The sequence below is a fragment of the Sorex fumeus genome, unplaced genomic scaffold (assembly GCF_029834395.1).
Source record: "Sorex fumeus unplaced genomic scaffold, SorFum_2.1 ptg000054l, whole genome shotgun sequence".
In the NCBI taxonomy this organism is placed as follows: domain Eukaryota; kingdom Metazoa; phylum Chordata; class Mammalia; order Eulipotyphla; family Soricidae; genus Sorex; species Sorex fumeus.
In genome coordinates this window covers 28,092,031-28,117,863 of record NW_026606111.1, presented here as the reverse complement: position 1 = coordinate 28,117,863, position 25,833 = coordinate 28,092,031, and the positions used below count along the sequence as shown (strand labels likewise).

At 42.7% G+C, this 25,833-nt stretch overlaps 1 protein-coding gene across 1 annotated transcript; it reads right to left on the bottom strand.

Annotated features, from left to right (window-relative positions):
• Positions 1-21,022: 21,022 nt before the first annotated feature.
• Positions 21,023-23,522, bottom strand: GPR6 (G protein-coupled receptor 6). Its single transcript, XM_056125207.1, has 2 exons — positions 23,364-23,522; positions 21,023-22,675 (listed from the first exon to the last, which is right to left on the bottom strand). The coding sequence occupies exon 2, from the start codon at positions 22,654-22,656 to the stop codon at positions 21,562-21,564; it is 1,095 nt and encodes a 364-aa protein (XP_055981182.1). The 5' UTR covers positions 22,657-22,675; positions 23,364-23,522; the 3' UTR covers positions 21,023-21,561.
• Positions 23,523-25,833: the final 2,311 nt, after the last annotated feature.

Genomic DNA, 25,833 nt, shown 5'->3' with positions numbered 1-25,833 from the left:
TGAGCACTGCCAGTAGTGATCCCTTGAGGACAGAGCTGGGGTAAGCCCTGAGCACCACTGAGCACCACCACCCCAAACCTCTTCCTGATTATGCCTCCAAAGAAAATACTAATACCTGAGTTCCACCTCTACAGGAGTTAGTTTAATAGATTGGGAGGTAAGGAAAAGGCTCCAAGAGCTGAAGTACTTACTTTGCATGCAGGAACCCAGGGTTTTATTCCTGGCAACCCTGAGCACTGCTGGGTGTCTCTCCCCAAAAGTATTGATCTGGGTCTAGACTTGAGCATTTGAAGTTTTAAGGTGTCTCTAAGCCTAGATGAGAATTGGAAGCACCTGGTTAATGTCTGATCCATTAAGGGAACAATCCAGAAAGGTCTGTAAGGATGGTCTTGGGAGCCAGATTAATGGTCAATTCTTTACAAAAAATGTGGAAAATTACTTCTGGTTCTGCTGGCTTAAAGCCAATGTCCTAGGATGTTCCAAAGGGCTCTTGGGGGATCTTTGTTCCCCTAAAGATTTATGAACCGTTCACTCTTCCCATTGGTTAATTGATTAAATGTCTCTGAGCTTCTGCAATGATAATTGACCTTAGAAATAGGACAAATGTCCTATTTGTGCTTATACTGTGTCCTATACTGTGCCCCAAATGTCTCAGGGACACAGTGAAAGTGGGGACTAGGATTTAGGCATCCTTAAATTTTCAACATATAGTCAGTGCCAAGCCCTGAAGAGAACTGTGATTGAAATTCTCTGCTCCGTATTCCCTTGGTTAAAAAATGGTCCCCCTAAACTCCCCATTCCTGGGTGCCTCTGGCCGGAGGGGATGTGTCTGGAGCATGCTCTCTTAGTCAGGTCAAGCTCCAATTGCCTGCAAACTATCAGGAGAGTTTCAGCCAAGTGGGATCCAATCTACTCTGATTATAAGTGGGGTAATAGCCCTGCTTAGGCTTTTTGAGCAGGGAATTTTCCACCCAGCTTTAAGCCTTTGAATGCTCAAAGTCATCTTTGGAGATTTCACTCCATTAGCTCTACTTCCCCAAAGAAATTGTTCCCTACTTTTTCGTTCTGTGACTTTCCCTTCTTCCCATGTCTTTGTGGTGATGATGATGGTAGGCTGAATTGAGGGGGCTGGAGTGGGGAAACATGTTCATTTAGTTTTGGTGTTCTCACACTCCCAGCTGCAGTGCTCACCATTTTTTAGTTGTGGTGCTCGCACACACCTGTTTCTGTGCTGGAGATCACATGCTCTGCTATGCTGCTGGGGTCCAGAGAGCAGAGAGAGCTGTCTGGGATTCACTCTATATTTGCAGGGGTGGAGGGGGATGTGGCACCAGGGATCAAACTTATGATTTCATGCTTGTAAGGCAGCATGAGCCATGCCCAAGTGATCTATAAATCCCTGAGGTCGCTGATACAGAGACCTTTGTTTTAGGGAAGCACCTGGCAATCAGGGGCTATTCCCAGCTTCGTGCTTGGAGGACACTTCCAGTGGTGCTTGGGACAATATGCCATGCTGGGGAACAATAAACCTGGCGCTCTTTCATGCAAAGCATGTGCTGTCTCTCCAGTCCCTCCTGATTTTGAGACTTTTATTGATGATGGGTGACAAGATGATAAAGCACAATTCAGTCTAAGTTTCAACAGAAAGCATCTTTATGCAAGAGGCATTAGCACTTTTTGAGGTGTGGACCCCCATTTCCATAACCAGAAGCAATCTGGAGAAGCATGAAATAAGAATTTAAAGTGGATGTCACTGAGGAAAAGGAAAAGCACCATTCTTAGCAGGGCAACTTTTCAGATCTTCATCACACTTCAATCACAAGGAAATCTAATGTTCTGTATATAAATGGGAAAGTTTCTCATCAAGAGCTTGAGTGATGTGAGCAAACGGAACAATAGAGTCTCATGACAAAGTGTTTGCCTTTTTTATGCAAATATGAGATAAATATTCATGGAGCTTTATTTTAGGGAGAGACATTTTAAATGACAAAACTAATTTAAGTTTTATTTCACATGTACACCACTACCTTAAGTCCCTTTGGGAACAAGGGAGGGGTATAATGATACATTTTTAAATGTGCAAGTGTAGGTGTGCATGTACATATACACCAATTTTCAGTGAGAAGCAGGTTATTGAATCATGCTCATGTTCATCTGAGGAGGGACTGGGTAATTTGGAAAATCACAAAATCATTACTATACAGCAACCAAAGAGCGGTCACCCAGGAATTCTTTGGCCTTAATCAACTCAAGCTTAGGTTGACCTGGCATAGGCTGGGAGCTGTAGGACCAAAAGTCACCAGCATTCTGTGGTTGCCAGATCAGACCATTCAGTTCCAGATTGAACTGTCTGAACCATTTGCAGGTATCTACAGTGTAGATAGACAGTGAAATGCCATTAGAAAAAGAGGCTAATTGACCATAATGTAGTTTGAGATTTTCTTTCCGGATACTAAGCAAGTCTTAAGTCTTGTTTTCTTCCTACAGCCTTTAACATAATTAAAAATTTTTCGTGGAAAATATCCAATGTAACATAAATAGATAAGAGTATGGCAAGTCCCTATGCACTTACCTCCTTGCTTCAGTGATATAAAGTCATGACCCTTCCCATTTTTAGTCATAACAATCCACCTCCACTCCTGGGTGAATACAAGGAGAATTTCAGATATAATATTGCTTACAGATTTTTTTAGAACCAATAATAATTTAGAGTTAAAAATCACTATTGACTGTTTAGCTACATTCGATTACCCAAATCCCACTGCTGAAAGAAAACAAATTGGCTGTTTCATTTTATTTTTCCTGAACTGTGTAGCCCAGTACATCACTGCTTATAAGCTCTTCTAGACAGAAATTGGCAATATCTTAAATCAGCTTTGAATTAGGAAATGTTCAATTTTAACCCTACCCTTCTGGATGTATTTTTCAGGTTTCAGTCTGTGTCTACTTGAGCATCTCCAGGTCTTACATTATTTCATGAGATGCACGCAACTTTTCCCATATCTGCAATTTATGCTTCTTACCTGCTGGTTGTGATTTACAGGATAGGAGAATTTTTTCCCACTGTTTTAAAATAAGAATACAGGAGAAACATCAGGACTATTGGCATACATTTATGAAGTTTTGGTAAGTGTTGCTGATAGGTGATATGTACTACTGGAGTGCATGTAAAATGGTGTTTGATACTTTCAAAGTAACAAAGTCTTTTAAATGCAATTGATATAAGATCATCACAAGCAGTGACTATATTTTTTTAAAATCCCTTTTATTGTACTTTCAAACTATTTGCTCACAAAGATTTAATTGTAATATATAACACACAGAAGAAATGTGGAAAAATTCTCATTCACTTGGACAAACTGAGATCATCAGTCTGAATTTTAAATATATTTAAATAAAGATAATTTGTAGGGCCGGAGAAAGAGTGCAACAGGCTGAGAAAGATGCATCGCATGGTCTCCAAGCACCACTGGGAGCAAGCACTACAGAGCTTGGATTAGATACCAACACTGTTTGATATGTCCCACCCCTAAAACAGAGAAATGAAATTCTAGACATAATTTTAAACATTGTATCATGTGAATAATGTGAAGGTAAATCATACAAAACTGATCTCAAAATATCCCCTCCTTTTTAAAATCTTTTTGGGACACACCCAGCAATGATCAGGGATTACTACTGGCTCTGCACTCAGAAATTACTCCTGGCAGTGCTTGGGGGACCATATGGGATGGCAGGGATTGAACCCAGGTTGTCGCCTGCAAGACAAATGCCCTCTATGCTGTACTACTGCTCCTGCTCAAATATTCCCCTTTTAATAGCAATCAACAGAAAACACACCTTTGAGCCATTTCTATGTGCTCAGAAACACGTCAAAGGAGATTATTTCAATTTTGGGGTAAATAGACTAAACATATCTCTCTGAAGTTTTCTTTATGTTCCTAATTTGCTTGACAAGCTATATTTGTAGATTATAAACAAAGTTTTAGTCACTCCAGGTGGAAACATTATCAAAAATTCTGAGGGAGTAGAATGCAAATTAAACAAAAAGTTGATTTAAAAAATTTTATTGCTATCTGGACACTAGAGAGTAATCATTTAGGGGAGCCTAATTTTCTGGGTTTGTTGAAGCTTTCAAATAAATTTGGGACTGGGGCAGGAGAGAAATCTTAATTTTAATGAGCTTTTCCCCTAAAATCACCCATAATCTTCCCTGCTTCTGAGGAAAGCTGACCCAATAAACAGCCTGTGACTTTTTCCAGGTGATTCAGAGATCAGTTTATGAAGATGGTCTGAGGGTTCAGAGGAACCCTGGGTTGTCATTTATCCGCTGGACCCAAGTCTCCAGAAGCTCCTTGGGATCCTGATCTTGAGATCCCTTTCTGTCTTTGGGGTCATGGTGCCCACCTAAAGAACCACTCTGAAACACATGCCTCACCTTCTGTATAGAGTTTCTGTCATTTTTCACCTGCTGCTTCGAAAAAATCCAAGATCACAGGACTAGATACCCATCCGCTGAGAGAGCAGTGTGGCTCCCTGTGAGCACTCAGGGTTAGCCTGTGAAAGGCAGGCAGGAAGCCTGGGAGTAGAGGGGGTTGAGGTCTTCTGTTTAGAAGGCTCAGGAGTCTATCTTGTTCATCTTTGTTCTTAACTTGGTCACTAGTAGAAAAGGGTAGAGGCTTTAGGATTCAAATCCCAGAAATATTCTTGCATGTGCCACTTGACCATTTCTCTTTAGTAGATGAACAGAAAGGATGCTGGTTCGAAGTCTTCCTCCAGGCCACACGTGGGACAGTACAGACGGAGGATGGAGAGATCGTGACCTTGGAATAAAGAAGATTCCTTACTAAACAAAATTAAGAAACCCAAATTGAATAATCATTTAATTTTTAAAAAGAGAGTGCATTATTTTAAGTGAAAGTTTTGTTCTTTACAGGTATGAAACCAAAGCTGGCTTTTGTTCATGGCTTGTTTGTGTGTGTTCATAGTTGTTTTGTTCTGGGATCATATCCAGCAGTACTCAGGGCTTATTACTGGTTCTGTGCTCAGTGCTCACTCCTGGCAGGGTTTAGGGGACTATGTGTAATGCCTCGGATCAAACCCAGGTCAGCCGTGTATAAGGAGAATGCCTTAGCCCTGTACTATCTCTCCAGTCCTAATTTTATTTTAAATTTTCATCTCTCAGAAAAATGGATGATCTGTAGCATAATGACTACACATAACAGTTGGCAAATAATTTTATGAACTAGAAAGTATTTTCTCTTGTTAGTTTTTAAAGTTTTGCTAATCTTAACCACATACATTTGTTGGTAGAAACACTGTGGGGGCTTAGATCATGCCTAAAGTCCTCTCCAGCATCACTCATGTCCTGATCCCTGATATTTGTGTTACCTTAAATCTGTGTTTCTCAACTGATGGATTCCAAGTGGGTCACCCTGGACTATTTCAAGGAGGCAGCAGGTGAAAGCACATGAAAGGGGGACTATGACATAAGACTAGGGAACCAACCAGTAGGATTATGGGGTTAGTAAAGGAAGAAAAGTAGGTTGGAAAGGGGCCAGAGTGGGAAAAATGGTTTAGAATTTGTGTCTGGACAGGCAAGAAGGACTTTGCATGTACAGGGAATTGAAGGCTTTTGAGGTGGAAGGAGACTAGATGGTCTGCATGGCCCCCACATAATCACAAGAGCTCTTGGAACAGGGAGCAGAAGGTTGGAGTCAGACCGACAAGACCAGGCCAGGAGAAAGGGTTTGTGCTGGAGAGCCATGAGCTGAGGAGTGACAACTGCCAAGCCTTAGACCAGAAAGGCACGGACTGGATTCTCCCCTGGACCTCAGGAGGAAACCAGCACCTCAACTTCCAAAACTGCAGGAGAAGCCATTTGAGCTGTTTTAAAAGCACTAGGATTGTGTTGCCTTTGTTAGAGTAGCAAGAGAAAACGTGTCCACATAAAAAATAATGGCCCCTGCCCATCCCAACGAGATTCTGAGTTGCTGCCCACGAATGGCCTCTCTGGCTTCTGATCAAGCCGTTTAATGGCCATGAGATTCAGAAACAAATCGTGGAACCCAGCTGCTTTTGGCAAAAATCCCTCAAGATTTAATTGTAAAAATTTTTGAATTTCAAAATTGCATGACCACTACTGCAACCATGCGATATCATATGTTATTCATAACCAGCAATAGAAAACAAATTGTCTACTGTTGCCTTTTCAGCAGATCTGAGTGTTGGGGTAATATCCCAAATAATAATGGTGGGTCTGGTGTCAAAATATTGAATGTGATCAAAGTAGAGAGAGAGAGTAATGTGGAAATCATCTGCCCCACAGGTAGGGGGAGGGTTTGGGATAAGGGTATACTGGGGTTTTTGGTGGTGGAGAATGGGCACTGGTGAAGATATGGGTGTTTCATTGTATGATCTAGACTTAAACCCAAAATCTTTGTAACTGCTCTCATGGTGATTCAATAAATAAAATTATAAAAAATGAAAAAAAAAGTAAGGTGGAGTTCATGCCCAATTCAATCAGCTAATCAGTGGCTGAATAAATAGCAGTACTCCTACATAAAAAAAAATAATAATAATAACAGCCCCTGGGTGAAATACAGCAATCTTCACACGCTTTCCTCTAAGGAAGCATTTTGGGAAAATTTTGAGCAGTTTTTCCTAACAAACAATACAAAATAAATTATTTCGAGGCAGAGGTTGGAATTCAGGATGGAAATTCCAGAGATATGGTGGTGGGAAGGTGTAATGGTGGTGGAATTAGTGTTCGAATATTGAATGTAATCAAATATTGTGAACTACTTCATAAAAATAAAATAAAATTTTTAAAAAATTAAAAATAAAAATAAATAAAAAGAAAAAAAAGAGCCTCCAAAGATCTCCTACTTAGGAGTAAACATTTGCTGCATACAAGAATCATGTACTCCGCTCAGATTTTTTTCTCCCTCATTCTGATCTTCCTAAAGAGAATAGTAAGTCCGAGTTTTCTTCCCTTTTTTCAAATCCTGAATTTATTCTTAATTTAGAATGGATTAATCGAGGAGAAGAAAATTTTCTTAAGTCTATAAAAGCCTCACTAGATAACAGCTAGCTTTTCACTTCCTGGGGCCCTATTTTCTATGTACTATGATTTTCCCTATTTTCTGGTATGACTTTCTGTGAAACTCCACCAGCAGTGTATTTTTGAGTGATTCATCCTTAGTCCTAAAATGTGTTACCAAGTGGTTTTTCTTACGGAGAGATGATTGCTACGAGCCCACGCCATCATCCCAGCTCTCGCTATGATGATTAAGAGTTGATTAAGAGTTGACCTCGCTACTGTGTATAGAGAAGCCAGGCAGGAAATTGAACTAGAAATTTGGAACAAGAAGTCAAGTTGTACATGTGCAACTTTTGTAAGAAGGTTAAATTGCCATATTATTTTTAATGTTAGACGCCATATTCCTCAATTCTCAGTACCTTTTCTAGGAAAGGATAATTTCTGTAATTAAAATGACATGACATATCATCACAAATTTAGATTATAGAGAAAATAAAAAGAACATAAATACTCTATCTTAAAATAACCGTTTGATATTTAGTGTATTCAGTTTTTCATTCATTTGAGGGTGAGGGCGGGCAGGGGAGTAGCTTTTTGGTCATAACCAGCAGGACTCAAGGGTTAATCCCGGATTGAAGAGGAGTTGACTGTATGCAAAGAAAGCATCTTACCCTCTATACTAGGTCTCTGGCCTTTAGTATGTTTTCTTATAGACTTTTACTCTCTGAAAACATGGCTGTTTTGCTTTAATCCAATACTATCTATTGCCTACAGTTTGGCTCCTTAATTTTTTAACTATAGAGACCACTCCAGTGGAGGGGCAAGGCCGCACCTTTCTTTATAAACTCAATGACATACCATATATATGAAATCCAATTGCTTTAATCCTTAAAATACATATAAACAAGCATCTGAAGATGTTTCATGACTCTTTAATGGTAAGCAACACAGACAAGTTAGTCTGCCACAAGCATAAACACCGCATGCTTGGGAGAGATACTAGAGAGCTCACATAAGGGACAAGATGACAGAAGAAGGAGAGGATTAGCCAGGGATCTGGGTACAGAGGCAGCAGAAAACACTCAGCCTTTCTTTTTTGGCATTGTCCCTGAAGTGGATGCCATCTATTTTCCATCTTGAGGCTAAAGTCAGCTCTTGGGAAAAAGAATTTGGTAGGTACAGTGTGGATCCAGTTGCCTAACTCCTGGACTGTGGACACCAACGGGTCATGAGAAGAAGGTGGGAGTCAATGGCCACACAAAAGAATGGCCAGATCAGGGGATGCCAAGCAGGGGAGGGTGAAACACTGGGGACTCCCAGGACCTCATTGCTGTCTAAGGTCAAGTTAGTTAACCTTAGAGTCCAGATGGAAAAGAACTGCTCTTTTTTTTGGGGGGGGGGTCACACGCAGCGATGCACAGGGGTTACTCCTGGCTCTGCACTCAGGAATTACTCCTGGCGGTGCTTGTAGGACCATATGAGATGCCGGGGATCCAACCGGGGCTAGCCGCGTGCAAGGCAACTGCCCTACCCACTGTACTATCACTCTGGCCCCAGGACTGCTCTTTAATAAAAGGAACAGTTCAAATCACCACGATTTTGGTATAGGTAGCTTGCCTTGTTCTCCTTTAGCATAAGCAGATTAAACCCCAAATTGTATTTTATATTATTATTTTTTATATAAATATGGACCACCCAACATGGAAAAAAATCCCTTTCTTTTAACTATAGTAGAGGCCTCTGAAAATGTAAGGGGCTTGGCTGCTGTGTGTCCTTGTGTGTCGTAAACATTTCAAATAGTTCTAAGAGTATCTGTTTTAATCACAGAGAGAAAGAGAACCTGCCGCCACAGAGGGGTTTCTCAGGTTTCCCAGATGGCCTCTTGGTTGCCCTGTACTTTGAGGACCTCAGTCACCCAGTGGGGAGGATGATTCTCCGTGCCTGTGCTATAGCATTTGAGGGCACTATAGGATGTATTGGGGAGATACTTGAGGCAGAGGCTGCAGTCCTGAAACTATAGGCATTTGGAAATTCACTTTAACTAGTGTAACAAGAAATCCAAGTGAAATGAGTTACTTGACACTGTTGGTTAAAAATGAAAAGAATTTTCTTTACTTTGGGCTTTTTAACTAGTCATATGATTATCTGAGCCATCTCTGTGCTGTGCTGTGCTGTGCTGTGCTGATATCAATATTCTATCAAAAGGAGTTCTTCCCATTCTGCCAGGGAGCTCTCTATCACTCAGCTGAATACCAATTCACCAAAGGCTCAGCAGAGATGGTCTCCCCCTACTCCCACCCCCACCCCCCATAGGAGCTGGCTGGGCCCCCAAACTCTTCTGCCTGGAGAGTATCATTCTGTCTTCAGGCTTTTATCAGAGCTTCAAAAGGAAGAAAGGCAATGAAACTTTGATCTTGGAGAAGATGATAACAGGACTGGAGGTCAAACTCCCACCACTGCAGGGTCAGGAATCTGTTGCTGGGACTGTTCACTAGAGTGTCCAGGTTTTCAAACAGCCCCGTCGATACCTTCCCTGCCAATGGTTAGACCTGGTCACCACCCTAACATTGCTCAGCACTCAGCCAAGGTACTAGGGAAGGTGAGTTGGCCTGACATTGTGACCCAGCTGCTTTACTTTGATGGAAGAAAGGACTGTCTGAGAACAGCAAGAGGGGCAGAGGAGAGCATGCCTGAGTCAGCCAGCTGGCAAAGTGCCAAACACCTCAAGTGACAAGGAAGAAAAACCAGGAGCGCTGGACACACTCTGTTTCAGATCTGTCTTCTGTGTCTACTAACTGGGCAACCTTGGGTGAGTGACCTGCTCTCTCTGAGGTCCAGTATTACTGTCTGAAATCAGAGAGGCTGGACAAGATGGCTTCTAAACCCTTTTCCAGTTCTGGACCTTCTGCTTTCATACCCAGAACCCCCTGGACAGAGGAGGTGGCTTGTAGTGGAGAGGATGGGAGTGCCACACAGACACCATCTCAGGAGTTTGGTGCAATCTGAAAAGCCCCTGCGGGTTGGTTTTTACGTACTTGCTGTTGCATGAGATGGAAAATTCTGTTTGGTACCAGCCCATTCAGTGACACCTGCCCCATGCTGATTAAATGCCTCCACAAGAGAAGATAATGTTATCAGCTGTGGGCTGTCTTGGCAATAAAGTGGATGTGCATTCCCAGGGGCAGAAATGTGATTCCTCAAAATGTTATGAAAGACATGACTGTTTGCCCGTCTTTCTGCCATTGTTTTCATAAGCACCTTGGTGTGAAATATTTGCAGAAAACAAATTTAACATGCTTCTATCAAAAGAAACAATCCTGCCCCTTGCTTATTTACTGTATGCTTTCATTAATAATAGTAATAAAAACACCAAGGGAGTAATTACTTTTTTATGTACAAGATTCATTTGATGATTCTAGTAATAACCATTACCAGGCACTGGCATCATTTTTGGATTTGGTTACATTACAACTTAACTATTAACACACCAGGAGGCTTCTAGGATGCAGCGCCACTTGCTCACTTAGACTGTGAATACAAGGACACATTTCTCCCAAACAGTATACATGGGCTGATGATTAATGCGCAGGGAAATCTCCCAGTAACTTTCCATTTCCCCTCGACCACCCAACCTGGTTTTTCCATTTGCATGTCAATATTAAATATGCTTTGAATGGTGTTGCCGACTCTGATTATCTACACCTCTGGAGTTGATTCCAATAATTACTTTTATAGTTGTGTTTCTTTATATAGTGATCCAGTTATGAGAGGACTTTTTTAAAATTTTTCAATTTTATTTTCATAAAGTTGTTCACAGTCATTGATTACATTTCAATATTTCAACACCAATCCCACCACCATTACACGTCCCTCCCCCATTATTTTGAATTTTCTCACCACCACTAAAGCCTGCTTCACAAGCAGATGCTAAATAATTTCTTTTGTATTGCTTGTTATGAATAGTATAGGATGCCACGTGGCTGAGACATGTCCAGACTCCGTGCCAATCTGATTTCACCGGGCACCTCAGACGGAGCAGGCCGTTCTCTCTCCGCCTACTCTAAATGAACCCCGGCAGCCACAAAGTTCCAGAAGAAAAACCCAGGTGTGAGACCAGTGACTGAAAACTCCAGGCCACAAGGAGGAGGATATGGGCCGTCCCTCCCCATCTCCCCGCCCATCCGGTGTCCTGACTGTTGCGTCCATGAACTACCTCTGGGCGCACTGACTTGCATCAGAGGACTTGAACACAAACTACTGCTTACATGCTCCGTGTGTATGTTAGAGACAGCAAGAATGTGTGTGTGTGTGTGTGTGTGTGTGTGTGCTGGTTACTTTTCTTTTGTTTGTTTGTTATTCTGTAACAAATATAACAATCAATGTTAGTGTTGTTCAAATTTTAAAGATCAGTATTTAATAGAAAATAAAAAGCTCGGTATCAATCATTCAGGGGTGAAAGGGGATGCACATAGAACTGATTTCGATGGTTGCTCTGGAGATAAATTTGAGCTGTGTATCAAAAAATGTTACAGTCGGACCAGGGAGATAGCATAGGGAGAAGGTATTATCCTTGAGTGATCCTAATTTGATCCCCAGTACAGAATATGGTCCCCTGAGAACTGTAAGGATTTGCAGTTCAGTGTTCTCTGGGCCCAGAGAAAGGAGTAAGCTCTGAGCACTGCCAGCTGTGGCCTCAACCCACACCTCCAAGAAAAAAAGAAAGAAAAACAGACAATATGTAAAAAATGTGATAATAAATAAGCATTGTATTCATATCAATTTTATAGTAGCATGAGATATTAAAAAGGCATTTTTTTTGAAATTACTTGAAACAGGTAACATAAAAACTACTTTATGGCACAATTAAAGTAAACTTGAAAAGCAAAGTGTACCCAAGCCTTAGAACCTTGCTCATGTGAACTTCAGCATTCATAATGCCCCCTTAATAACAGTAGCAGAAATAACAGTGAAATTTGCAAAGTTATCTATGTCACTATGTACCAGGCACTATTCAAACAAAACATATAATTTACAACTTACATAATCATGACAATAACCCTTGAGATAATGTTGTCATTCCCCATTGTATCCATGAGTGTTGGGCGAAGATCTTTATAGCTAGTTAGGAAGTCAGAAGACTGAACCCTGGAAAACACTGTTCTCCTCTCTCTCTCTCTCTCTCTCTCTCTCTCTCTCTCTCTCTCTCTCTCCTATCTCTCTCCCTTCCCACTTTCTCTTTACACCATTTTGCAATAGCAGAGCACATATCCTCACGACCACCACAAGTAGTGGAAGGACCAACCTTGCTTTGAGTCTTCTCCAAGGAAACCAGGTAGAAAAGGCGACCTCTGGACATCTCTCTCCCCTGCCATCCCCTTCCCCTCTCTTTCTCCCCTTTCTCATTCTGCTCTCAAGGTCTAGAAGTTTAATATTGCTTTGTCTTGTAACCACTAGTGGCAAGATCTGAGAGCTAGATTTGAGTGTTGAAGACTTAAATTGGGCATTGCAAATCAAGCTTTGGACAAAAGCTCTCTATGCCTGATTACCCGAGGGAAAAAGCATAGTTTCTGTCACTTTGCTTCTAAGGATGCGTTGCTTCTTAAGGTATATGCCAAAGCCACAGCTCTCAGTGCTATCCAACTTCCCCTTTCTCTCTCCTCTTCCTTCCCTCTCTTCAACAACTATTAATCAACTATTAATTTTGATTTATCTTTCACTATTTTCCTAAGGGACCGGAGCGATAGCACAGCGGGTAGGGCGTTCGCCTTACAAGCGGCCAACATGGCCGACCCGAGTTCGATTCCTCCGCCCCTCTCGGAGAGCCCGGCAAGCTACCGAGAGTATTCGATATGCCAGACACAGTAACAACAAAGTCTCCAATGGAGACGTTACTGGGCCCGCTCGAGCAAATCGACGATCAACGGGAGGGCCTTTACCTTTACCCTTTACCTATTTTCCTAAAGGTCTTGGCAGTGCAGTTAGCATTGTGCAATAAGAATGTATTAAATGTATTAAATCACTATGATTTAGGAGTCAACTAATTCTGACTAATAAGGCTTGCTAAAGAGGCTTACTTTTTATTTCCACATAGCATTATTTGTAATTAGCTGCTATTTTACTGTAATTTTTTCTGTCCCTTAAATTATTATAATTTTATTTATATATTATTATCTGCAATGCACATATTTATAGATTATGATTTGGTGAGTTTACATGCCTGGCAAACTTGCCGTGGCATATTCAATATGCCAAAAACAGTAACAACAAGTCTCACAATGGAGACATTACTGGTGCCCACTCAAGCAAACCAATGAACAACAGGAGGAGAGTGTTACAATGCTACGTATCTGTATATACCTAAGAAATTACAAACGCATTTAAAATAGTGAAATTATTCATCATCCCCAAAGTTTCCTTGTGCTTCTTGCAATACCTGAGTTTCTCTCTCCCATCCCTACCTCCTAGTCCCAACCATTGGTCTGCTTTCTGTCATTATACATTTTCAAGAGTTTTATATAAATGAAGTCTTAGTTTTTTTCTGGTTTCTTTCACTCAGCATAATTATTTGGAGATTCATTCATGTTGTTACATCTATCAATAATACATTGCTTTTAAATTCCTAGTAGGCCTAGAGTGATTGCACAGCAGGTAGGGCATTTGCCTTGCACATGGCTGACCCAGGTTCGATTCCTCCATCCCTCTTAGAGAGCCGGGCAAGCTACTGAGAGTACCCGCTCACATCGCAGAGCCTGATAAGCGAACAGTGGTGTAATCAATATTCCAAAAACAGTAACAAGTCTCACAATGGAGACATTACTGGTGCCCGCTCGAGCAAATCCATGAGCAACAGGGAGGAGAGTGCTACAGTGCAGTCTAATAAATGGACATACTCATACTGCAATTTCTTCACACATTGATCTGTTGATGGAAAAAAATTTTTTTGTTCTTTGGACCACACCCAGCCGTGTTCAGAGCTTACTCCTGGCTCAGAGTTCAGGGATCATTCCTGGCAGGTTTAGGGGACCATATGAGGTATGAGGGATTGAATCTGTGGCTATATGCAAGGCAAGCTCTTTATTTGCTCTGATTCTGTTGATAAAATTTTGAATTGGTCCAAATTTTAGGTGATTACAAGTACAATTGGTATGGACATTCATGTGTAAGTCTATGTATACATATCTCTATCTATAAATATGTATATGTACCTTAATTTCTCTGAGTTAATTATTTAGGACTCGGATAGCAATGCTATAATATAGGGGTATATTTACTTTTTTAGAAACCATCAAAATCCCTCCAATTTTTACCATTTTATACCACCTCCATCAGTATATGAAAAATGCAATTGCTCTACATTTTTTGTAATCCTTGTTATTGTCTGACTTTTGACTTTGAATATACTATTTCAAGTTCATGGCTTTGTTCCCAATATTGTTAACTTACGTCCTTGATAATTCTTGTAATAGTTTCTTAACTGACACTCCTCCTTCACACACACACAAAAATAATTGAGATTGTCAGATAAGAACTTGGTGAACTTCCTCCCACCACATATAAACTTAGCTCCCTCCGCTGTATCATTCCCACCCTTAATCCTGTCAGCTCAGGCTCTGTCTCCGCTTTCCTGGGCTCCTCTTCCTGACACTGTGCCCTGGACCCCACTCCCCCCTCTGAAGCCTCACTCAGGAGGGCACATTTTCCTTCCTATTATCTTTAGCTTTTCCAATAATGTGGTATCTGACCCTCAGTTTCATAATGTGTTCAATCCTTGCTATTTTTTTTAAAAATACCCCCAAAAAATAGCCAAGGAAAGACTACCTTGCGACCTTATAATTCTTTCTGTATACCACATCCATCTTTTTTTTATTCAATTCAATTTACTGGAATAAAAATAAAGAAAAGTATACGTTTCCTCCTCAGTCCACTGTATCTGTCTCCACTGAAGCTGTACTTGCCTAGGTCTGTGCTGCTAACTGAACCCTTTGCTGCTGAATCTATTACCTTATAATACCTCATTGACCTCAGTGAAAGCTTTGGACATCACTTTATTCTTAAAATTTTTCTTCCTCGTGGCTTTCCTAAGACTTTCCTTTGATGTTCCTCCTCGCTCTCTTCTTTGATTTCCTTCACTGCACACAGTGTGATACTGTGTGTTATTGCAGACAGATTACTATCTTAGCCTCTTCTTTAATTCTTCCCTTGACTTCAATTCTACCTTGAAAAATCAGTGACTACCAAAATAATGTCTCCGGCTTCCTTTCAGCCAACTTTGTAGACACAAAGGCCACAGAGTCAGCTGCCTCAGATGGAATATTCCACAGATGCTGGAATACAACACAGAGAAAATTTGATTCACTGCCCGCTTCCTAAAACTTACTTCTCTTCCCATATTTCCCTCCACTTTATCTGTCTTGATTCCTAAACTGATTCTCAACCTCCTCAAACTCTCTACTTATGAAGATCTTTTTTCTCTTTTTTCTATCTTCTGATTGTCCTAGCTCAGCCTGTAAATCCGTTTCAGCTGTTTTGCTGCAACCAGTCTCCCAGATGATCTCTTCATTTCCAGTCTCTACCACCTGCATTCCATCCATTTCCAGCACTGCTCTTTACAATCTGACTCCTGCCAACCTTTCCAGGTTCACATAGCGATGCTTACACTGCACACTTTAACTTTTACATACGCCAGTCACTGAATGGCCTGCATTTCTCTGAGTGCACCGTGCTTTTGTGGTTTGTGTTGTTTGGTTGATTTGGAGCAGAGTTTTGCTAATTTATTTTCTTCTCCGTTCAGTTCAGTTTTGTTCTTTATTGGCGTCATCCATAGAAATTCCTGCTCTTCCTATGGGATTCTTACCACTGAGCATAACTCTATTACTATACATTTTATTAGCACTGCTGTACTCTTGCCTTATATGCAAAATGAACTTTGCAGATGAGATTAAATGAAGAACTTTGCAACAGGAAGGTTATCATGCATTATCTAGGCAGCCCCGAATGGAATTACAAGTACTCTTGTACAAGGGAAGCAGAGATATTTAACTATAGGAGAATGAAGCAATATAACCATTTAAGCAACATAATACATTGCAGGGTTTGAAGATGGAGGGAGGTAACACAAGCTGAGGAATGCAACTCTAAAAGCCCAGGAAACAAATTCTTCACTACTTAGCCTCTGGAGATAGTGCAGCATACTGACATCTTGAATTCAGTCCAGTTAAGATTTCTAAACTCCAGGGACTGGAATAATACTACAGTGCCCTGGGCACTTGCCTTGCATGCAGCTGGCCCAGGTTCAATCCCTGGGTTTGATCCCCAGAACCCCATATAATCCCCCAAGCCCTGCCAGAAGTGATCCCTGAACTCAGAGCCAGAAGTAAGGACTGAGCACAGCTGGACGTGACTTCAAAACAAACAAACAAATAAAAAGGGACTTCTGACTTCATAAGTTTTTTTTCTTTTTTGGCCACACCCCACAGTGTTCAGAGGTTACTCCTAGGAATTATTGAGGAATTATTCCTGGCAGTGCATATGGGATGACGAGCATCGATCTAAGGTTAAATGCATGCAAGGCATTTAACCCATTGTCCTAGCTCCTTGGTTCCCAAACCCCATAATCTTAAGAGAACGTGCATTGACTTGGGCTACCAAGTTTATGACCATTTGTTAGGAGCAGTGGAAATCTAATACCCTGAGGGCCTTGGGTCTCATACTTTAAAAATTCGTTCTCTCAGTACCTCTATCTGTACTACTCTTGGGTTGAAGAGTTTATATTCTCATTTGTTTATTGTTTGTTTTTGTTTTCATTTGATTTGGTTTGTTTTTCAGGTAACAACAGGTTACTCAGAAGCTGTTTCTGACTCAGTGCACGGGAGTGACCCCTGGCGGTGCTTGGGAGCTGTATATCCTCACTTCAAGTCCACAGATCATGTGCCCATTATCCTGAATTTCTTGCTCAAGAAATTCATACTTAACCCATTTCCAGGGTCTAAATAACCCTTTTCCAAGTTCGTACTTTTCAGAGAAACTTCCTTGCTTGTGCATCCATGCTTGGATTTAAAGGGTATGCAAGGGAGCCACTGTTTGTGGGAGTGAACTATTAGATAGAAATAGACTGAAGTCAGAATGTCAAAGAGAAAGTCACTAGAGTAATTCAGGAAAGAGATGATAGTTTTGAAAAAGGTGAGAAGTCACTGGACTTTGTTTATCTTTTGAAAGCAAAAACAAACTTTGCTGACACAATGGATTGAATATGTGAAAGATATAAAAAGAGTAAATAGTTTTGCAGCCTGAACAATTATAATAATGCATAATCATTTATATGTGTGTGTATATATAAGGACAAAAATACTATAAAGAAGGACAAAAGAGCAGTTTTTAGTGGTCTAGTTTAAAATGCATCAAACTTAGGATGTCTGTTAGACAGTTAAGTGGATAGGTGGTTATATATTTGAATGAATTGATCCTTTCTCAAAGGCTTTATTCTGCTAACGGATAGCATAGGGTCTTGCATCAGGAAAGTCTCAGTATTTGATTGGTCAAATAAATATATGGCATTCTTCCACATAAATGTTTCAAGATTTACCCAAAATTTTATAGCCTCATATCTTCAGGTTGGTCAGTGTTGTCTATTGATATTATGCAGCTTGGCTGACTGCATAAGCCAAGGATATTAACAGCCTGATTGCTGCACATTTTCTTGTTCTCATAAACATTTTGATTAGGATTTGAACTGATAATGAATATTAATGCCAATTCAACTGAACTTAGATCCATGCTCTGTCTAATTATCCTAGTGTTTGAACGTTCTTCTTTACTTGCAAGGAACTTTTCTCAGTAATTACAAAATGTATAGTAATGCTAATTTTTTGCCCCATTCTGAAATTATATATTGTTTACCCACCATATATTTGGGGAAAAAACTGTGTGTCCAAAACAGTGTGGTTCACAGTGTTAAAGAGGTCACAGATCTGCTGTGAGACCTTAATGACTGGATTCCTCATGCATTTTCTCTTGTGTACCTTCTGCAGTCAGGCTTTCCCTCCTCCTCCGTCAATCCCTTGCCCACTCTCCTGAATTTTCTCTCATCAAGCTCACCAATAACACTCACACTGTAAAACTCTATAACCATTATTTTTTAACTCTCATTTTAATTATTATCCCAGTAATGCTTGCCTCTCTGCTTAAACACTTGTCTCTTTACTTTGTATCATGCTATCTTGGGGTGGTATTTAATTCTATATGTCAAACTGACTGGACCACAAGGTGCTCAACATTTAGTCAGACATTATTCTAGGTATGTCCATGAGGGTGCTGCTGAATGAGATTAATATTCAACTCTCTGGACTAAGTCAAGAAGCTGGTGCTCGTTAATGTAGATGAGTTTCATTCAGGCAGCTGAAGATCAGATCAGAATAAAGGGATTCAGGACAAAGCTGCTTGAATGTCTTAAGCTTGAACATCAATCACTTCTGGCCTGTGTTCTAGAATTGATACATTAACTCTTACCGGATCTTGAGCCTGCGGTTTTTGTATTTTTCATATTTTTTGGACTCAGACTCACACCATCAGTTACCTGGATACCCATTTTCCAACCATATATTTTTGGACTTTGCCTACTGAATGGAATAAAACAACTATTTTTAATATATATATACATATATATTTGCTTATAGTAAATCTCCTCCACTCAAATGTAACATTATGAACACAGAAACTTTTGATCTATTTTTTAAATTTCTATATTCACAACCTGGAATTGTGGTTAGTAGAGAGTAGATACTAAATAAATATCTGTGTGCTGTATCATCAACCTGGGTGTCCAATGTTAGAAAGTGGACTGTATTTATGGTATAAATACACAATGGAATACTATGCAGCTTGTAAGGAATGATGAAATCATGCAGTTTGCTACAACATGGATGGAACTGGAAGATATCATGCTAAATGAAGTAAGTTAGAAGGACAAGTACAAAATGGTCTTACGTATATGTGGTATCTATAGTAAAAAATGTTTGAAAGGGGGTATACCTAGATCATCCTTGACCCCTGAGTAAATGGAGGATAGAGAAGGAAACAAATCAAGAGAGGAAAAAAGTGTTGAATGGGAAGCAGTGGGGAGAGGAAGAAAGGGAATCCAAATACATCAGTGGTATAAAAGAGTGGGATGGCTCAATATCTAAGCCACAGTCAGCAATATTGAAAACAAGAGATCGAAACCTTAACAATCAAATTTAAAGACATGCTGGTTAATGAGGCAGGCCAGGGATGGTAAATGAGGGGGTGTGGGGGGGAAACTGACTGGGAATCCTGGTGGAAGGAAGAAGATACTGGTGTTAGTATCTTCTTGTTGGTGCTGGAACATAATATGTCTGTCACTGTCACTGTCCTCCCGTTGTTCATCGATTTTCTTGAGCGGGCCCAGTAACGTTTCCATTGTGAGACTTTTTTTTTGTTACTGTGTTTGGCATATTGAATACATCATGGGTAGCTTGCTGGGCTTTGCCGTGTGGGCGAGATACTCTCGGTAGCTTGCTGGGCTCTCCGAGAGGGGCGGAGGAATCAAACTTGGGTCGGCCATGTTGGCTGTGTGCAAGGCAAACGCCCTACCGCTGTGCTATCGCTCCAGCCCATAATATGTCTAAAATAGATAATATGAATAACTTTGCAAATCATGGTGTTTTAATAACATTAAATTGTTTCAATTAAGTAAATAAATATGTGTGCTATATAAAATTTTTTACTTTTGTACATTCCCCTCCCCCAAATATTACTAGCTACTATTTGTGCTTGTGCGCATATTTACTTGCAGTGTTTGGGTCCACATTGTTACCTTATTTTATCTTCATATGGTCCTGTAGGAAGAGAAGGCAGAAGCCACTTAACTGACTCACATTCACTGGAGGAATGGGAATATTTAGTTATTGATCTAAATGCTCCTAAAAACACCAACGTTTTAAATTGATTGAGGTTCTGTGATTTACAATATTGTTAGTAATCATTTCCCATGCACATAATTTCAACAGCACCCCCTCTAGTAGTTACAAGATTCCCCCAAGAAACCCAATGCCTGCCCCCCCTTCAAATGCACACCCTCCCCCAACAAGCTCAGATGTGTGGATCAATTCCCCTATTATATGGTTGCCTTTGGCCCTTTGTTATTACCTTGCTGTGTATCACTAAGTCTGTCCTTTTCCTTCTGACTTCACTCAGCACAACATCCTAGAGAATATTTATCTATCCCTATTGTGGCAAATTGCATGATTTTGTTCTTTCTTAGACAAAAGCTATATGTTTTGAAGTGAGAGTAAGTCAAGAGGGGCTGCTGGCATTCATCCTTTATCTCACAAACACCATATATCTTGAAATCCTGTCTCAGAAGAATTTATGACTTTTATAAGGCTGTGCCTTTTCCACAAGACCCTGTAACAATATACTCAGTCAGTTTCATTTAAAATCCCTTCCAGACTGGACAAATCACTACTAAAAACTGTGGCTTCAGGATTCAGGAGGACATATGTGCAATGTCCTCACTCATTCTCTGTGACTTTCCTTCCAAATGATAACCCAATGTGTAGGGTAATTTGCTCCTATAATACCAATAACACTTTCGTATTATGTAAATATTGTTATATGATTCTATTATTCCCATTCCCCCTACATTCATATCTGAACTAGGTATTTTATGACATTTTGCACTTGCCTTTCATTCACCTGATATTGGTTTGATCCCTAGCACCATATATGGCCCCTGAGGCTCCCCTACCAGGAGTGATCCCTGAGTTCAGAGACAGAAGTAATCCTTGAGCATGCTTGGGTATGACTGAACACCAAAAAAAATGTGCAAATGCGTAATTTTTTACACTAAGATTTTCACAAGTGGGTTTTTGATTGACATGATTGATACACAACAAGATTTTAAGTAAACATACTAATATACTAAATATATAATTCAGAGCTATAATAAGTCACATGTTCCACAAATTTGCATTTTTGTAATATGTTTATTTGCGTACAAAATATGTCAAATTTACTGATGCATGTGCAGCAAAATAGTCTATCACATACAACAAAAATACACATTTGATTCCCTCTCCCCTGCCCTTTAAAATGGCAACACTGTTTTGGCAATTCAGCAGCTAAAAATAAAGTGCTATAATTAAGCCATATTGGAATGTCTTCACTTGACAAATGTGATGTATGATTTGAGAATACAACCACATCTTTGTTGCTTTTTTTTTTTGTTTCACAAACAGGAACTTTCAAATCCTGAACACCTTCAGAAGATACAAATATTTGTATATATATGTACACATGTATACACTGTATATGTAATGTACCAACAAGCTTCATTGTCCTCATGAGTTTGTTGCATTTCTGCTTATTCTTTCTTTCCAACATCTCGATCACATGGTTGGGATCTCAGAGTTCATCAGCAGGCACCGAGAAGCTCACCAAAGGCTGGCTTGTTGGGGGTGGAGGGGCGGGGAGCGTGGGAGGTTTGGGGAGAGAGGGGCACACCTTCATACCTCACTGGGGGACCTAGAGCGAAAGGGCACTTTGGACTGGAAACAGCCACAGAACAGGAGCCACAGGGCCCGCTGGATCTCCTGGTTGCGGAAGGCATATATGATAGGATTTATCATGGAGTTGTAGGTGGCAGGCAACAAGGTGGCATAAGTGTAGACTGCCGGGTCCTCGCGACTGCCCACCACGCAGTAGATGGCGAAAGGCAGCCAGCTGGCGCCAAAAGTGCCCAGCACCACGGCCAGCGTGCCCACCCCCTTGCGCGTGGCGGCCAGGTGTGGCGGCGCCAGGCAGTGCTGCTGCAGCGCGATCTGGTGCGCGTGGCGCCAGACCACCTGGCAGATGCGCACATACAGGTGTAGCATGATACCAAAGACCACAAAGAAGACGGCGGAGAGCAGAGCCACGTGGCTGCGCGTCAGCGGGCTCACCACGCTGCAGGAGGCGCGCTCCGACAGGCAGTTCCAGCCAAGCACCGGCAGCAGCCCCAGGCCTAGGGACACGGTCCAGGTGGCGCCGAGCAGGAGATGCACGCCCAGCAGGGTCCGGCGCGAGTAGTAGGTGAGCGCGTTGTACAGCGACAGGTAGCGGTCCACCGTGATGGCTAGCAGGCTGCTCACCGAGGCGGCGAAGGAGGCCACGAGGAAGCCCACCGTGAGCAGACTCATCGTCTCGGAGGGTACCACGTACTGGAATACGAAGTGCAGGATGAGCCCGCAGCCCGCCAGCAGGTCGGCAGTGGCCAGGCTGCCCACCAGCACGAACATGGGCGTGCGCAGCGCCGGGGTGGACGCGATGAGCGCCACGACCAGCGCATTTTCGCCTGCGATCACCGTCCCCGACACGCACAGCAGCACGTCCCAGGGATTCACCGCCGACAGCAGCAGACCCTGCGGTCCGGCCGGCAGCTGCGAGGACAGCTCCAGGGAAGCGTTAGCCCCGTTGCCGCTTCCCAGAGCTGCCGCCGCAGGGGACCCCCATTCACTGGTGTCCCGCGCCGCTGCCGCGGTGGCCGCCGCCGCTGCCGCCGCCCCCTCGGCCGCCGCCGCCACCACCTGGGACTCGTTCAGCGGGGAGGCGCTCGCGTTCATCGCGGCCAGACGCTGCACCCTGCGGGGAGAGGAAGGGTCAGGCGCGTGCGGGTCCTCTGTGAGGGACTCGTCCCCGCGCACAGGCACGGCTTTTAGAGCTTATCCCACTCCGGCTCCCACTCTGCTACTCCAAAGCGGAGCGACCCCGTCAGTGATTAAATGAGAAGCCCCCCCCCAATTAAAAAAATACAATAATAATTAAAACCTGTTGAGTGAGCTACTCGGAGAGGGAAATGCACGCGCGTGCGCTCACCGAGAGCTGGTTGTGGTTTTTCTTTTTTTGACGCAGGTGCACTTCACGGACTGTTAGCGCTCGCTTGCACAGCCGACCACCCCGTCCCCAAGTCTGCACTGTGGTGCGCCCAGCAGCATCGGGTGCACGCCCGGGGGAAGAGCCCGGGGCTCGGTTGAGCAGCGGCGGAGTCGCTGTCCGCGGTGCTGAAAGGAAGTTTCTGCGCTCCCGGAGCCTGGGAAACCCAGGGGGCCACAGAGCCCCCTCCTCCCCTTCCCGCGAGATGTTTTGAGGGAAGAGAGAAGATAATATGTGTATGTGTGTGTGTGTACGTGTGTAAGACGGGAGAGCTTGAGGTCTAGCTGGGCTCCCTTCCTCCCGTGCCGGCTTGGAGAACTTCTCCCTTTAACTATCCTTCACCCCTTCGCAATTTCCAGCACCCCCCAACCCCACCCCAAGTCCCTCTGCTGCTCACCTGGCGAGTCAGGGCGTCAGAGTGTCTCTAGCATGAGCTCCGCGGCGCGGGCGCCAGGCTGCGCTTCTCGCGGGCCCGGAGCCGCTGCGCGCCCGACGCGGAGAGCGAGCGCGGGGCACCTGTCGCGGTGCGGGCGCCGCCGACAGTGTGAGCCGCACGGACCGCGGCGGCAGCAAAAGCGCCGCACCGACAGGCGGGGCGCGCTGACGTCAGGCTCCCCGCCGCAAGTGGCTCGCCGGGTGCCCGAGCGTCGCCCGCCCGTCGCGGCCACCCTCCACCACCCCCTCCAAACTGCATCCCTCCTCCCTTCCCCCAAACGCCGTCTCAGAGGGTTCGGGGAGGTTGGAGAAGCCAGTTAGAGCGACCGCCTCCAATCCGGACACCCCGAGAGCGGGGTAGGGGGAAGACAAGGAAAAGGGAATAGGGACCTCCGGGGACAGCTGGGGAGGGTTAAATGGAGGAGGAGGGCTCCAGGAACACTGGCAGGGTTGCCGGGTCTGAGGGTCGCTGGGGGAGACATAGGCAGGAGAAGGGGGCTAGTGGTCAGGGAAGTCTGATGATTGAGCTGTGATCCTTAAAATAAAAAGCACCAAGACCCAAGACATAGGACAGAGGTGCAGGCACTTGCCTGACATGCTGTTGAGGCGGCGACAAAGGTTCAAATCAACTGCAACCAACTGGTTCCCTGAGCACGGTGCCAGGTGCGGTCCCTTATCATCTCCAAGTGCCCTCCCCCCATAATAAAATAAATAATACTGTCCGAGAAACAGGAACGAACTAAGAGGGAAAATGCACTCCTGTGATGGGTGTTTGTGGGGGCCAGAGACAGACAGTGTAGGGAGATTTAAGTCATTTTTGCACACAGCCCACCCGGATTTGTTCCTGGGCATCACATATAGTCCCCAGAGCCTCTCCAGGAGTAAGCCCTGATCAGTACTAGGTATGTCCCCCATGTCTTAATCAATTAATTAATTATGATGTTGTTTGGGGTACACTATAGTAGAGCCAGTGGAGAAGTTCTGTTTGAAGGAGCAGAATGGGAAGAAAGCAGACATTTGGAAGGGTCATTTACTTGGAAGTGGAGTCTCCTTTGGAGATTACCTGTGCAATCTCCCCGCCCTTCATTCCTCTTTCTTGCACTATTTTCCTCTGAACTCTGTACAACAGGATTCACCATGCTCTTCCCAGCCAAATGTGTCCCAATTTCAGTAGCTGATAGTGCCCTTGGAACTTGCTCCTTAATTAAAGGCCAGGTCTGTGTCTTGTTAGGAAAGAAAACAGCAAAATGTGATTTACTTTCCTGGCAACAGACTTTGCCCTGTTAATTAGTACCCTATAAAACAAATTACAGGATGAAAATAGTGATAACTCAGCTTCACCAGACTCCAGTAGGCAGGAGTTTTATTTTCAGCCCTGATAAATCATCCTTTTAGTTTAAAGGTGTTTTGTTTTGTCAGTGAAATACAAGTATTAGATTGATTTTTCTCTTTTCTTAATCAGTCATAATCTCCGATAGCCGAATTTGGGCAAAAGCTAAAATATTTAACACCACCTAAGGCTTTAAAATTAAAAATTTTACAGTGACATGATGACATTGAGGTCAAACCACAGTCATGATTTCCACACCATGCTCTAGGTAAGTTGAAAATTGACAGTATTTATTACTGGTGCTTTCCCCACGTCTCCCCATTTCCCTTCTTTCTCCTCCTGGCTTGACTTAGCTCTAGCTTTAGAGACCTATGTAAAGGCTGGTTTGGGAAGTGCATTGAAACCTGGCTTTTCCTCCTTTAAAGATGGCCTCTAAGTTCTATGCTACTCTTGCCACACTGTCCCTCAATGCAGTTGAACTGAACTGGAGAAAGAAGAAAAACTCCTGGAGTGTTCAACAATTTTCTGCAAGAGCCAATGTTGAATCATAAAACACATTTACTCATAACTGTGCTACAGGGTCGTGCTCCATTTGGTGAATTTATGAAATTCTCATACAACTATTTTCATTAGCCCTAAATTGACTGAAGTTCTGAATTTCTAGAGTCATTTTGAGTTTTTGTAAAAGGCAGTCCTCTAAAAGCCAAAATGTTGCTTCAGGGTTGGCGAATGAACTGTCAAACAACATGTTAATCATACACTTTTTTTTTAAAGGCCCTCCTGTTGATCGTCGATTTGCTCGAGCGGGCCCAGTAATGTCTCCATTGGAGACTTTGTTATTACTGTGTTTGGCATATCAAATACTCTCGGTAGCTTGCCGGGCTCTCCGAGAGGGGTGGAGGAATCGAACTCGGGTCGGCCATGTTGGCCGCTTGTAAGGCAAACGCCCTACCCGCTGTGCTATCGCTCCAATCACACACTTAACAAGCAATAAGATAAAGGAAGAAAATCTTTCTTAATATCAAAATACACTACATACTTTGCACTCAAAATGCTGCAGAAAGTGTATTAAAGTGTATATTATTTAAGTGTATATTAAAAC